Source organism: Lynx canadensis, chromosome B2, assembly GCF_007474595.2.
Source record: "Lynx canadensis isolate LIC74 chromosome B2, mLynCan4.pri.v2, whole genome shotgun sequence".
Taxonomy (NCBI): domain Eukaryota; kingdom Metazoa; phylum Chordata; class Mammalia; order Carnivora; family Felidae; genus Lynx; species Lynx canadensis.
The window spans coordinates 50,440,268-50,456,131 of NC_044307.1; the positions used below are offsets into that span (position 1 = coordinate 50,440,268).

The 15,864-nt window shown below is 42.4% G+C and overlaps 1 protein-coding gene across 1 annotated transcript in view; it reads left to right on the forward strand.

Annotated features, from left to right (window-relative positions):
* EFHC1 (EF-hand domain containing 1) overlaps positions 1–12,987 on the forward strand; it is a 67,335-nt gene extending 54,348 nt beyond the window's left edge. Inside the window, exons 10-11 of the mRNA XM_030315710.2 lie at positions 11,124–11,334; positions 12,756–12,987. Coding sequence (XP_030171570.1) covers positions 11,124–11,334; positions 12,756–12,836 — 292 coding nt within the window. The 3' untranslated portion in view covers positions 12,837–12,987. The remainder of the gene's footprint in view (positions 1–11,123; positions 11,335–12,755) is intronic.
* Positions 12,988–15,864: the final 2,877 nt, after the last annotated feature.

A 15,864-nucleotide genomic window follows, 5' to 3' on the forward strand; every position in this document is an offset into this window, starting at 1 on the left:
ATCTGCTGTTTTAGGATGGAATGTTCTGAGTACTCTTAAATCATCTGGTCCAGTGTGTTATTCAAAGCCACTGTTTCTTTGTTGATTTTCTGTTTGGATGATTTATCCATTGACGTAAGTGGGGTATTAAAGTCCCTTACTATTACTGCATTACTATCATTCACTTCCTCTATGTTTGTTATTAACTGCTTTATGTATTTGGGTACTCCCATATTAAGTGCACATATTTACAATTGTTATGTCTTCTTGTTGGATTGTTCCCTTTGTTTCAAAGTGTTTTTTGTCTAAGTATTGTGACCCTGGCTTTCTTTTCACTGCCATTTGCATGATTAATGCTTTTCCATCCCTTCACTTTCAATCTGCAGGTGTCTTTAGATCTGAAATGAGTCATATAGGCAACATATAGACGGTCTTGCTTTTTTATCCATTCCATAACCCTATGTCTTTTGATTGGAACATAGTCCATCTCTCTTCTCTCATAGTTTGCTGGCTTTCTTTAGTGATGTAGTTGGATTCATTTCTCTTCATTGTTTGAATATCTATTACCAGTTTTTGATTTGTGGCTACTATTAAGATTGTAACATCTTCTGCCTATAGCAGTCTATATTAAGTTGATGTTCACTTAAATTTGAAACCCATCCTAAAAGCACTAAATTTTTGCTCCTCTTCCCTTCATGACTAGATATATGGTGTCATAATTTACATCCTTTTATCTTTTTTTAATCCCTTGACTGATTTTATAGATATGCTTAATTTTACTTCTTTAGTGCTCCCTACTTTTCTTAATCCTTCTTATGGGCTTTCACTTCCATTCAAAGCATCCCGTTTAACATTTCTTGCAGGTCTGGTTTAGCTGCGATGAATTCTTTTCACTTTTGTTTGTCTGAAAAACTATTTATCACTCTTTCTATTATGAATGATAACCTTGCTGCATAGAGTATTCTTGACTGCAGGCTTTTTTCTTTCAGCACTTTGGCCTGCAAAATTTCTGCTAAAATATTAGCTGATAGCTTTATAGGGGTTCCTTTGTATGTAACTAGTTTCTTTTCTCATGCTGCTTTTGAGATTCTCTCTTTATCATTACTTTCTGCTATTTAAATTACTATGTGCCTAGGTGTGGACCTGTTTAGGTTGATTTTGTTGGGGCTCTCTGTGCCTCCTGGGTCTGGATTTCTGTTTCCTTCCCCAGATTCAGGAAGTTTTCAGCTCTTCTTCAGGTACATTTTCTACCACGTTTTCTCTCTCTTCCCCTTCTGGAATCCCTATAATGTGAATGTTAATATTGTTTGATGGCGTTGTTGCATTCCCTTAATCTGTTTTTTTTTTTTTTTTTGTTATTCTTTTTTCTCTCTCCTGTTCAGCTTGATTGCTCTCCATTACTCTGTCCTTCAGGTCACTGATCCATTCTTCTGTTTCCTCAGGCCTAGTATTTATTCCCTCTAGTATATTTTTAATTTCAGTTAGTGAGTTCTTCATCTGTGATTAGTTCCTTTTTATGTTTTCTATCTCTTAGTCGAGGGTCTTACTGAAGTCATCCACTCAAGTTCAGTGAGTATCTTTATGAGCATGACTTCAGGTTCTCTCTCAGGCATATTACTTATCTCTGTTTTGTTTAGCTCTCTTGCTGTGATTTTGTCCTGTTGTTTCATTTGGAACATATTGTTCTGTCTCATTTTTTCTCTCTGTGTCTGTTTCTATGTGTTAGAAAAGTCAGCTACAACTCCTGCTCTTGAAAGTAGTGGCTTTATGAAGAAGAGGTCGTGGAGTGTCCTGCAGTGCTGTGTCCCCTGTTCACCAGAACCTGACGCTTCAGGGCTGTCTCCTATGTGGGTTGCACGGGCCCTCCTGTTATGGCTAAGCCGCATTTGCCTTCAGTCCAGTTGTCCGCAGTGGCTTTTTCCCATCGTGGGCAATGGCAGTGTTTGGTCCCTGTGGAGTTAGTGAAAGTCTGGGGCCCCCTGGGACTTGAGTTGAGTCAGACCAGGCATTTGCCAAGGATGCAATAGCACTGAACTGTAGGGCACTCTTTCTGTTTTCCACTCAGAAGCTTTTGTTGGTGGGCATGGTCTGCAGTCAGATCACGTGTCTGCCCCCAGTGCACTCAAATAGTGTGTGCAGTTATCTTCCCCTCTCCCTGGGGCAGAGTCACTTTGGAGTGGTGCTGGACTCTCTCAGGGCTTCTTGTGCACTGGCTGGCTGGTGGCACCACTTTGGATGGACTCCTGCCCAGGTCAGGCTGTAGGGAGCGGGTCCCCAGAAGACCATGGGGGCAGGTTGTGCAGTGCCAGCAAAGTCCATGCTGGTCTTCTGTATAAGGGGACCTGCACCCAGCAGGGGGAGAACTCTCGCCTGGTCCTGGATGGAGGAGGGGTATGTCATGTCCACAGGAGAACCTGCAGAGTGCGCTGGTAGCAAGCTAGGTGGAGAGTCTTCATACTGCCCTGGTTCCCCCAGGTGTCCTTGTTGTCTAGGTGTGGGGGTAGGGGGGGATGGTACCTACTCTTTTGTTCTTAAAGAAGTCTGCCAAAGATCCCTGCCCCTCCAGCACACACTCTGAGATTAGTAAACAAATCTCTCTCCTCTATACCCCCAGGCTTTTTTTTTTTCTTCCCCAAACGTGCTTCTATGCTGTATCTTGGTGCGGCTGTTGCTGTGCTGTCTCTTTAGGGGCATAGACTCAGTTTCCTATTGCCCTCCTGGCTCTCCCAGAGCCAAGATGCTGATTTTTAAAGTTCCAGGTGTTAAGCCTTGATTGTTAAGCCTCTCTAGTGTTGAAAACCAAATGTTGTGGGGATTCATCTTCCCCATGTGAGTCCCCTTTGCCTGGGGTACCTCATGTAGGGTCTGCTTCTCTCTTCTCTCCACACTGCTGGAGTCCCTCCCTCCCATGGACAGTCTTGTGGGTCTGTTTGGCTGCTGACCATGTCTCTAACCTTCCTACCCTCTTTAATGTGGCCTCTTCTCTACATTTAGCTGTGGAGATCTATACTGCCACCCTTTGGGTCTTTTTTTGGGTTTACACTGATGTGGGTGTTTTCTAGGTATATCCATAGGATGAGGTGAGCCCCCTTTTTGAAACCCTCTTATGAGTTCTAGAAAGTCAGAGTCTCTGATACCCCTGCTACTTCTGGAATTCTATTCTTTGTATCTTTTTGCTACTTTTTGTCTAGTAGGTTGGTATTTCTCAAGGTCCTATTTTTGGTCCTCTTGTTTGCTTTTTCTAAAGCCTGACAGTCTCCTCTCACCTCGTTGCACAGTGTTTAAACAAGTTACTCTCCATCCCAACCACTCTCCTGACGCTAGTTCTAGATTCCTGTTGGCCTGTTCAGTGTGTCTTCATCCAGGTGAACCACAGCACCTCACAATTTGTACAACAAGAAAAAACGCCATTGTTGTTTCCAACTTTCTAGCACAACTGCTCTTCCTTCTTTCTGTGTGTGTCTCATAAAGTTGTGATAACAGTGTGTTGTAATAACATATGTCAAGTGCCAGCATAGTGTCTGCACACACAGGAGGCAAGCCATAAATGTTAATTGCCTGCTTTCTCTTAATCACATCAGTGTTCCATTTATCTTTGTTTGAAATCTTTGAGATTCTTTTGACCTCTTTTGTTTTGCACTATATTCAATAAGCTAAATTCTTTTATTCTATGATATGTCTTGCCTCTGACTTCTCCTTTTCATTCTCCCCACCATTTCCTAATCTAAAGCACTCAGTCAGTTAGGAGCTGCATTTGTCCACACATAACAACAACAATAAAAACATTTACATTAGCTTAACCTGTAACAGGACATCTGGAGGGAAGCACTCCAGAGCCCGTGTGGTGGCTTTGCAATGCCAACAGAGACTCGATGTTTTTTTCTCTCTTCTCAGACACCCTTAGCAAGTAGTAGCTTTAGTCGTCCTGCTTTTCACCCTGTGGCCACAAAATGAATGTTCCATCTCTAGCACTGCATTATAGTCCAGGCAGGAAGAAGGGGAAGGACAAAGGGTAAAAGACTGAACAGCCAATCTCACCACGTCTTTCCTGTTTTTAAAGGGCTTATCCAGGAGCCCCACCTAGCAAGTTCTGCTGACATCTCTTTGTCTGGGCTGCATCACAGAGCCACTTTTTACTGCTGCTCCAAACAAAATAAAGGCTCTGTTAGGAAAGGGAGAGGGTGAATATTGAACAGGGGACCACTGATGTCTGCCATGCTCCCATCACTGCTTACCTAGGCCTCCACAGTACCTCCCAACTTATCTTCCCACGTCCATTCTCTTTTTCCCTTAATCCACTTCACATACTATTACCAGACCAGTCTTCCTGGAACTTGGCTCCAAATTCATCATACTACTTCCCCCCTCCCCCAATTTTATTGAGGTATAAGTGTATGTATTTAAAGTCTACAACATGGTGATTTGATATACATTGTGAATGACTACCACAATCAAGTTAATTAACATATCCATCACCTTACCTGGCTACCATTTATTTGTGTGTGTGTGTGTGTGTGTGTGTGTGTGTGTGTGTGGTGGGAATGTTGAAGATCTCATAGCAAACAGCAAGTATATGGTACAGTATTATTGATAATAGTCACAATTAGACCTCCAGGACTTATTCGTCTTGTTATTGATTTTTTTTTTTAACCCTTTGACCAACATCACCTTTCCCCCAGCCCCTGGTAACCACCTTCTACTCGGTTTCTATGAGTGCAACTTTTTTAAGATTCCACATATAAATGAGATTATACAGTATTTGTCTTTCTCTGGGTTATTTCACTAAGCACAATATCCTTCCAATTCATCCGTGTTGTCACAAAGGGCAGGATTTCCTTCTTTTTATGTCTGAATAATATTCTATTGGGCCATGTTTTTTATATATGTGTCACATTTTTAAAATCTATTCATCCATTGTTGGACACTTAGGTTATTTTCATATCTTGGCTATTGTGAATAATGCTGCAGTAAATATGGCACTGCAGATGTCTCCTTGAGGTCCTGGAGATACATATCCAGATGTATCATGGATACAGATACATCCAGATGTATCTGGATATCAGATACATATCCAGAAATGGGATTGCTAGATCCTGTGATAGTTCTATTTTTAATTTTTTGAGGCAATTCCATAACTTTTCCATAATGGCTATACTAATTTACATTCCCAATGGGAATGTACAAGAGTTCCCTTTTCTCCACATCCTCTCCAAGTTGTTATCTCTTGTCTTTTTGATGATAACCATCTTAACAGGTGTTATATCTTATTGTGGTTTTGATTTACATTTCCCTCATAATTAGTGAGGTTGAGCACTTTCTCATGTGCCTCTTAGCATTTGTATATCCTTTTTGGGAAAATGTCTATCCAGGTATTTTGCCCATGTTTTAACTGGATTGTTTATTTATTTATTTATTCATTCATTCATTTTTGCTATTGAGTTGTATGAGTTCCTTATATACTTTAGCTATTAATCCCTTATCAGATATATGGTTTGTGCCATGGTCTGAATGTTTGTGTCCTCTCAGAATTTATATGTCGATACTAAAAAAAATTTTTTTAATGTTTATTTATTTTTGAGAGAGAAAGAGACAGAGTGTGAGTGGGGAAGGGGCAGAGAGAGAGAGAGAGAGAGAGACAGAATCCGAAGCAAGCTCCAGACTCTGAGCTGTCAGTACAGAGCCTGATGTGGGGCTCGAATCCACAGACTGGGAGATCATGACCTGAGCCAAATCTGGAGGTTTAACCAACTGAGCCACCCAGGCGCCCCTATGTGTTGATATCTTGGTCCATATTAAGAGTTCATCTGGAACTCTTAATCGCCTCTGGAAGGCGATTAGGTCATGAGAGTCCTATGGATGGGATTAGTGCTTGTATAAAAGAGGCCCCAGAGAACTTGCTAGCCCCCTTATACCATGAGGATACAATGAGAAGATACTGTCTCTGAACCAAAGAGAGAGCCTTCCCTAGCCACCATGTGGAATCTGTGGTGCCATGATCTTGGGCTTTTAGCCTCCATAATTGTGAGAAGTAAATTTTGGTTGTTTATAAGCTACCTAGTCTCTGGTATTTTGTTATAGTACCCTGAACAGACTAAGACAGCTTGTAAATATTTTCTCCCATTTCATAGATTACCTTGTCATTTTGTTGATTATTCCTTTTGCTGTGCAAAAGCTTTTTAGTTTGAAATAGTTCTATTTGTTTTTACTTTTGTTGACTGTGCTTTTGGTGTCCTATCCAAAAAATCATTGCCAAAACCAATGTCAAAGGGCTTTCCTTTGTTTACTTCTAAGAGTTTTACAGTTCCAGGTCTTATGTTTAAGTCTTCAATCCATTTTGAATTAATTTTTGTTATCTTAAATCGAGATCCATTTTCATTCTTTTGCCTGTGGATACTCAGTTTTGCCAGCACCATTTATTAAAGAGACTGTGCTTTCTCCATTGTGTATTCTTGGCACCCTTGTCAAAGATTAGTTGACCATGTATGCGTGATTTTTATTCTTCATTCTGTTAATGTGGTATATCACATTTACTGACTTGTGTATGTTGCACCATCATTGCATAAAAAGGATAATTACCATTTGATCATGGTGTATGATCCTTTTAATGTGCTGTTGAATTTGGTTTGCTAGTGTTTTGTTGAAGATTTTTGCATCCATGTTCACCAAAGATATTGGTGTGTAATTTTCTTTAAGGGACCTTGACTAGCTTTGGTATCAGGGTAATAATGGCCTCATAAAATAAGTTTGGAAGTGTTTCCTTCCCCATATATATGTGTATGTATGTGTGTATATATATATATATATATATATATATATATATACACATACACACACACACACACACATATATATATATATATATATATATACATACACATATATATATATTTTTGGAGAGTTTTAGAAGGACTGGTATTAATTTTTCTTTCCTTTAATTTTCATTTAATTTTTTTAATTTACATCCTAGTTAGCATATAGTGCAACAATGATTTCAGGAGTAGATTCCTTAATGCCCCTTACCCATTTAGCCCATCCCCACTCCCATAACCCCTCCAGTAACCCTCTGTTTGTTCTCCATATTTAAGAGTCTCTTATGTTTTGGCCCCCCTCCCTGTTTTTATATTATTTTTGCTTCCCTTCCCTTATGTTCATCTGTTTTCTATCTTAAAGTCCTCATATGAGTGAAGTCAGATGATATTTATCTTTCTCCGACTAGTTTCGCTTAGCATAATACCCTCTAGTTCCACCCACGTAGTTGCAAATGGCAAGATTTCATTCTTTTTGATTGCCGAGTAATACTCCATTGTATACTCCATATATGTATATATATGTATATATGTATATATATACTTAAAAACAAAGTTCTAAAGTTCTTAGTCTGAACTTTCCAGGTTCCACCAAGAACCTTCATAGTGTGTCTCCAAATGACCATTGAACTTCGAGTTCCAGCTTACCTTTCCACACACACTGCACTCCAGACAAACAGGTTTATTATACCAACCTCCGGCATTCCTTTCTTCATGCCTTTTCTCAGGCTGTTCCCATTGTCTGAAGTTCCTTTATTTCGTTCAGCAGGTCCAAGCCCTCACATCCTTCAAGACCATCTCCCAGTTCAGCCCTTGGTGATCCTCTCAGGCTTTGTACCTCCCCTACATGACCCCAATGGTCATTTTCTCCCTTCTGTGAGCGACTTTATTTATTTATTTATTTTTTTACGTTTTATTTATTTTTTTGAGACAGAGAGAGACAGAGCATGAGCAGGGGAGGGTCAGAGAGAGAGGGAGACACAGAATCCGAAACAGGCTCCAGGCTCTGAGCTGTCAGCCCAGAGCCCGATGCGGGGCTCAAATCCACGGACCACGAGATCATGACCTGAGCCGAAATCAGATGCCCAACCGACTGAGCCACCCAGGCGCCCCTGTGAGTGACTTTAAAGTCCATGTCTTAATTCCCTTCTGGAGAGCAGGGATCCTTACTAGAAACTGGTTCCTTGTCGTACTCAGCCAAACATGTTCAATAAATAGTTGTTAGATGAGTGACTATTTCTACTAGGACTGTGAAAAGAACTTTGTTCAAAGCTGACATTTGTGTGCACTTGCTATGTCAGGTACTAAGTGCTTTATATGTAATAGTTCATTTAATTCTCAAAGCAATCTTTATGAGGTGGCTTCCTTTCAAACTCCCCTATGACAGATAATGAAACTGAGGCATAGAGCAGTTAGGTAATCTACTTAAGATCATGCAGGCTTTAAGTGGTAAAACAGCTATTGAACCAGTCAGATTCTAGAGCTCATGCTCTTACTACAATTTCTTCTCTCTCACCAGAGAAAAGCACCAAAAAATTGAGGAGGTTGTTACTCAGCTCCCTGACCACTCTAAGGTCTCTAGGCAAGGGGCTGCCTGCCCTGGAAGTGAGTTTACCACTGGGGGCAAGGGGAGACATTTGATCATGGATCAAGAGCTAAAGTCAGGCTAAGGGGTTGACGCTGAACCTTTGCAGTCAAAATGGCCACACTTTAAAGTTCTGACAAATCATAGAGTTGCCCACTACTCTCCACCCTGCCCCCAAATATAAGAAAGAACAAAACTGCAGTCTCTTTGCTGTTGGAGAAAATATGTGAATTCCATTTAGTTCTTTCTTGCTAAGTAGAGGGCTTTGCCAGGTTGCCCCTAGGAAAATAGTCTAAGAGTGGAATGAAAACCATGACGTCTTTTTTTACCTATGGGAGATTAATCGCCCCATAAAACTCATGTTTGCTTTTGTGGAAAGAAAAAGAAGGGCATCGGAGGGGTTGGCACAGAGTCTGCACCTCGTGTGCTGGGAACCCAGCCACCTCTCTCAGTCGGCGGTCCCCATTAAGGATGACCATTTGGCCCCTGTGTTCCCTTGTTAACATGTGGAACAATGTTGCAGCTGTCCTAGAGAAGGGGCCCTGTTTTGGGCCCCTCAATAACGTCGGGGCTAGAACTCTCACTAGCTCTGTCGTAAACAGCACCACCTGTGGCAAGCTCTGTTTGAATTTACTCCAGCATACTCAAAGGCAGCAGATGCCATCGACATTTTCCCTATTGTATGAAGCAGTATTAAACATCTGGCCCCTTCAGGGAAGGGAGGGTTATCTTCTCTTTCCCAAAGTGAATGGATGATCACATTTCAAATATATATGCTCTATGGCTCTAACTCCTGGGAAGATATGGAAGATTGAGGTTTCACTGCTTTCTGCCACTAAAATAGTGCCCAGGAAATCATTCATAATTTAGTATATATGACTGGAGGTGTACCCATCAGGTAAATATATTCTGCTTCAATAATGCCAGGCAGCATTTAGATACTAGAGATTTTCATTATTGCAATTTATATTGTTTTTGTCTTACTATAAAGGTAACACATGCCCATAATAAATAACATTCATGGAGTAAAAATTTAGGAAATAGAAATAAAAATATTCCTTAAAATCCTATAACCCAGAGATGATTACTTCCAATATTGCTTTAATATGCATATAAAGTGGAGTAATCCTGTAATATTTAATTAGCTTTTTGCATATCATGAACATTTCTGATATGAAATATTTTATGGAGCATTGATAATTTTTAGAGTAGGTATTATATTCACATGAGTTATATATCATATGATATATATGAGTTATATATAATGTAATATATAATTGACATGAGTTATATGTTATAATATATATATTTGAAGGACAAATGAAAAGTTTTATTCCTGCCCCATCTTCCATCCACCTGCTTGTTACCCTCCATTCTCCATAGCTAACTACCTACTTCATTGGTTTTAAAATCTCTTCCCACAGTTTCTTTGCACAATGTAAGTGGATTTAATTGTATGTTCTTATTCCCCTCACAACTTTGATGCAAAATGTAGCCTTCTGTATACACTTTTACACATTGATTTTCTCACCCATCTGTCTATTCTTTCTGCAACATTGTCCATGCCACATGATTTTTATATTGCCTGATTGTTTGGGGGATATTGTTTAACCAAATTCTGATTTTTGGACAATCTTTTTAGACATTTAGGCTGTCTCAAAACTGCTTTATTAGATGTATCCTTGTATACAACTCATGATTATTTCCTTAGGATAAATTATTTGAAATTCTTTGCTGGGCTTTTGCTTCATGTTTTCTAAATTACCCCTGAAAGTCTGTAGCACTTTATGCCTTCCCCAGCAAGGGTCGCCAGTGGTTCAAAAGGGAATGAAGTTAAAAGAGGCCATTTGGAACAGTGAACCTTTTGACTATCCTATGCAGAAGGAAATAGGAACAGGAAAGCCATGGTAGACTGGTACTGTGATGGTGTGGAGGGGGAGGGTAGGTGAGAGGTGGTGGGCATCCTTGAAAGAACATGTCAGAACCCGAGTGAGATGTCTGTTCTGGTCCTGCCTCTGACGTGACATCTGGGTCTTCAAGTCTGTTTTTTCATCATTGAGAAAGGGTTTCTGAGTTTATTGCGGTCTCATTTTATCCTAAAATGCCTTTATAAAGATGACATGTCTTTTCCAGCTCTAAAAGTCTTTATTTGTGTAATGGTACCTTTGTGTTCAAAGGAAATGAATTGGGCTTCTGCTTATCCTGGTTGTGGTTTGAAAGGATAGACTGCCTTCTTTCTAATGCTCTGTGTTACTCATCTCTCATTTCAGTAAATGCTAAGCCTAAACTTCTCAATCCACTGTCACAAAATTCAGAATGAACTGGAGAGGGAATGTTAAAAGTACAACAGATTGCTGACTGTGTGTGATTTTTTTTAAACTCCCTTAGTTTTAGATGAGATAACAGACCATGTAGACCCGCATCAGCATTAAGCAGCAGCAGATGATTCGCACAAACACCGAACTTGGGGAGGCTGCCACAGTGGGAGATTTGGCTCTTTGTGGTGCAGTGATTTAACAGGTGGCAGCCAGGGAGGCTGGGCTTCGGTTCAGAAACCCCCTAATCAGGCCTTCCTGTGGGGGTCAGTCATCAGCCAGCCCCTGCAGGCAAGCATTCCGTTATTGGCCAGCTCAGTGTCCAAGCCGCTTGCCATTAGAAGCTTCCCCCACTTCACCAAATGAGAACTTTGGTTACTGAGATGAGACTGGTCAAGTATAAATAAGATGCCAGGCATTTCCTTCCTTTGTCTACAGCAAGCAAACTAAAGAGGATCCGGGTGAGCAAGAACTGGAAGCATTAATAGACACAATCCAGAAGCAACTGAAACATCATCCGTGCAAAGACAACATTCGTGAAGCATTTCAAATTTATGACAAGGAAGCTTCAGGATATGTGGACAAAGAAATGTTCTTTAAAATCTGTGACTCTCTCCACCTCCCAGTTGATGATTCTTTGATTAAGGAGGTCAGTATGAATTGCTCTTCTGGGTGACTGCAGAGGCCGAACACCGTTCGTTCTCTCCCAAAGGCAATTGCATGCATATTTTGTTTTAATGGGAAACTTAAAGGTGTTCAAATCAGATCTCCTATTCAGTTCTGGTTATGGTGTTTCCCCTGGATTTTTGCATTGATGTTCTTTCCTAATGGCTGCAGCAGGGACTCTGTTTAAGTGAATAGGGGCTAGACAGCACAGGGTGGCTGATGAGTCATTTCTGGGCTGAAGGAGACTCCACAGAGGTGATCCTAGAGAGGCAGCCCCGAGGGGAGACTCAAAGGTAACTGGGTTGAGCAGAATGGTGGGCAGCCTGTGACACCCTTCATGGTGATGCTTACATTAGCCCAGCAGTCTAGCCATCATGGAAGAGGGCATGATCACTGCCAGAGGCAGTGACATCTATTGGTAAGGGGTCACGCATGGCCAGATGCAAATGGAGGAAGGACATGGCCAGTCTCCTTCTAGAATTTTCATAAGTGAGTAAAAGAAGGTGTTTTGTGCCTTTTTTCATTATAAATTCCCAGGAAGCTTGGGTTTCCCTGGAACTCAGAACAAAATTTCTCCCACAATTGCCAAGGACTGTGACTTTTCATGGAGACTTCTCACTGATGAAAAACACTGAAGTGCTGTAGACCTTCTTAAAGATCTTTTAGCAAAGTGATGTTCAGAACTGAAGACTCACTTAGGGAAGGCTGTCTGCATGGTGCTGGAGGGGCTAGATCAGAGATGAGGATTTTTCATAAATCAGGACATTAGCAGAGAGTACAGGAGACAGGAGAGAAGGTGTTCACCTGGGCAAATGCCCCTTTGGCCTCCCAAATCTCAGAGTGATAGTGTGCCCAGCTTTTAAGTCATGTGTGCCATCCTTGATCTAGCGAGAGAGGAACTGCAGTCAGTGGGAAGTGGAGGGGGGCGAGGGGGGGAAGGTGTGGGCGGCATGGGTTCGCACATTTTGTAAAGGTGACCACAGCAAATCTAGAAATCTACCATCACCCACAGCTGCATTTCGGGGGACCTGGTTTGAGCAGTGACGTAACTGGATTCTTTTGTTAGGCGATGATAATAGCAGCTTGCTATTTTAAGAGTTTTACTCTGTGCAGGCTGGGTGGACAAAGCTCGTATTTGAATATAAAAATAATTAAAAGTGCTTTGGAAATGGCAGTGTGCTTACAAATGTTAGTCCTGAAATCCCAGGCAGGCCTTTTATTCCATCTGAGCTTCAATTTCATAAAGTTTAAGATGGGGATAACATCTGAGCTACCTGGCAGGTTCGCAGGACCATTTTGGAATCCTCTGATATAAACTCTGACCTGGTTTACAAAGGCTGGGGATTGTTATTAACAAGCGTACCCCGCAGCTCTGCCTCACTTGCTCTCTGCTCTCTCCTGCAGCTGATCAGGGTGTGCTCTCACGGAGAAGACAAGATTAACTACTCTAACTTTGTTCGTGCTTTTTCAAACGGACCTGGCTGATGAGAGAATGCGGTATCGCTTGGAGGTTGGACCTACATTTTGAAACACCTTCTACTTTTCAGAGAGGCATTTACAGAACTCTTAAAGTTATGTTTTTTTGGTTCCTATATTTTAATACTAAAGTCTAAATTAAATTGGATCTTTAAAGAGCTCAGATGGTACCTTATTTAGTGAGGTAGGGGTAGGCATATTGTGATGGTTAATTTTATGTGTCAACTTGTCTGGGCCTTGGGGTCATTTTTCTGGATGTGACTGTTTCTGGATGAGATTAACATTTGGGTTTATAGAATGAGTAAAGCAGATTGCCCTCCCTGGTGTGGGTGGGCCTCCCCCACTCCCCTGAAAGCCTGAATAGGCTGTGCTTTCCCGAAGAAAGAAAGAATTCCTCCTGCTTGCCTTTGAACTAGGACAACCTTTTCCTGCCTTTGGACTCAAACTAAAACACGGGCTCATCCTGGGTCTCAAGCCTGCTGGCCTGGCCTTCAGACCAGAACTACACCATCAGCTCTCCTGGGTCTCTAGCCTGCTTGCTGCAAATCTTGGGCTTTGTCAGCCTCCGTAATCATGTGAGCCAATTCTTATAATAATCATCTTTCTCTCTATATACATTCCATTGGTTCTGTTTCTCTGGACAGTCCTCATACAGGTGTGGAATGATTAAGACCAGGAGAAAAACTAGATTTTGCCAGGAGAAGCATCACTTGGGGTATAGACAGCACACAGACTGCTGTTGCTGCAAGCCGATGCCCCCTGCCATGTGCCTACTTACCCCGGCATTGCAGGGAAATAGACATTGGCAAACTGTGGCTATAGGCCCATTAGACCTGCATTTAAACAAAAATGGAATAGAACAGAAAATATGAGAGTGTAATACAAATAGAAGGTATATAGTTTCATGAAACTTTTGTTTCAGCTGAGGATGTATTTACTGGGTCATAATAGAAAATGTATTTCTTGATTTGAACTATAGTTAATAATTTTATACACACACACATATCTACACACATGCTGCTTTTAGAGAATATATATAAAATCCCTGCTTTTAGAGAACCTGGCCTTGAGACGGGAGGAAAAACAGTTACCGGTTATCTGTGAGCTCTGACTCAGTTTTTAGAACCATGGCTGCTCCAGAGTTGAGGTCAGCCACCAGCTCCGGCTCCTCCCTGCTGCCCAGCCAGTGGTGTGAATGAGTGGGAGTTGTCGATACAAGATCCGGGATACCTGGCCTCGGAAGTGCTGGGTAACTTCCCACAGTTCTTCCTCTGTTGCTGAACCAAGCCACCTCGAACTAGCTTGCTAAAAGTTCTGTAAGATAGTACATGTTGAGTTTTTCTGCTCCAGGTCAAGATTTCAAGAACCACCCAATTTAAAATTTTTTACCCCCAGTCACTCATTACTATTGAAAGTATTATTTTCAAGTGTTCAGAAGTCCATTTCAGTCTAAAGTGAAAATACTAAGCTCTATCCTGCATGCCCAGATCAGGCTTGGTCAAGCTTAGATACACATAGTCTAGTATGTGTGTGTGTGAGAGAGAGAGAGAGGAAAGAGGGAGGAAGGATGGGTAGGTGCTGGGGCAGCTATGGTGGGTTTCTCCTTCCTTCCTTTCTGCTCCTTCCCCTTCCCACCTGCCATACTACTGCTTCTGGCCTTTGTAATGTCTGGGAAGGGTTAGGGAGTAGACACCAGAGGAAAGGGGCAAAGTCTTATCTCTGTGGCCAGTAAAGTCCTAACTGGACCAGGACCTTCTGTGTGTCATGTGCCGAAAAGCTGGCTCTTTCTCTCTCCCAAGGCAGCTTTTGTGAGTTCTCAGGACACTTTCCCCCAGAAAACCTCCCAGAGTGCCATTCTCGGATACAGATGGCCCAGTCTCCAACGTGCCCGGTTCCAGTAAGTAGTACATTCCCTCCAGGCTCCCTCTCATCCTCTCAGGAGGCCCTACATGTGGGGCCTCCTCCGGCTAACCCTTCCAGATCCACTCTTTCCCTCTGTATCCATTTAGATTGCTCTCAGGGCTCTGCAGTTAAGCAGCTCAGACAGTCCCTCTCCTGGAGACTCACTTTAGGGGAGAAGCAGACACCCTAAACCTCACGCTCTCTAAACTCCAGGGGATACGTGTCAAGCCCTGAGTCTGTTAAAGCACCTCCGTCACGGAGCTTGTGGACCTACAGCACTGATGGCCCCTCTCAAGAAATCCACACTCCATCAATTTCTCTCCCGCCCCCGCAGGAGGGAGGTTCACCAGACTCTGGGCCTGCTTCAAGTCTCTGGTGGCTCTGCACCAGCTGCAGCAGAGATCCTTGCCGACTTCTGTCTTTGGCTTAAATGGAGACATTAGGAAAAAATCCTCTTACCCACCCTTTGAGATCCAAGTGCTCATAGCCCTTCTGTCCGATCCGACATTTCTTCTTCTTAGACTCCTGGCACCCTCCCCACTGTCATGGGGAGCAGGATGAAAACGTTAGCCAGCCGTCAGAAGTGCTGAGCACAGTAGGCAGCATTCACATGTATGACTTGGGCTCACGATCCACTCACCACTCACTTTCCAAGTCTCCCCAAGATGGGAAGGTGCGATCTGCCAGCACCATCACCAGGTGCAGACGACCAGAGCTAGCAGGTCACTTCTGTCATCCACACACAGCAGGGCTGTGCTCAGCCCTGCTAGTTTACATGAGATGGCCAAGTACAGGCACCATGCAAGTCCGAGCAAATCGCTTTTCCTACTGAAATCCCGAATGGCGGTGCGGCCATTTGAGGTCACTTACACTGTGGTCACACCCGACACGCATCTGGTGTCCTGGCCTAGATGATGGAAGAGTTGAGCGTTAGCCTGCAGCAAGCAGTACTATAGGGAGAAACGACCTCCTTTGTCTCCCCTCCCTGGTGGCCAGCTAAAAGAAGCCACTACCCAGGCTCTGGGCCTGGACTCTGCACTACTAGGGGGCCTTGAAAATACCATCGAATTAACGTGTATCAAACCCATATCTATAGGCACTGAGGGTATGTGGGACCACCAGGTGGAGAAGCCCT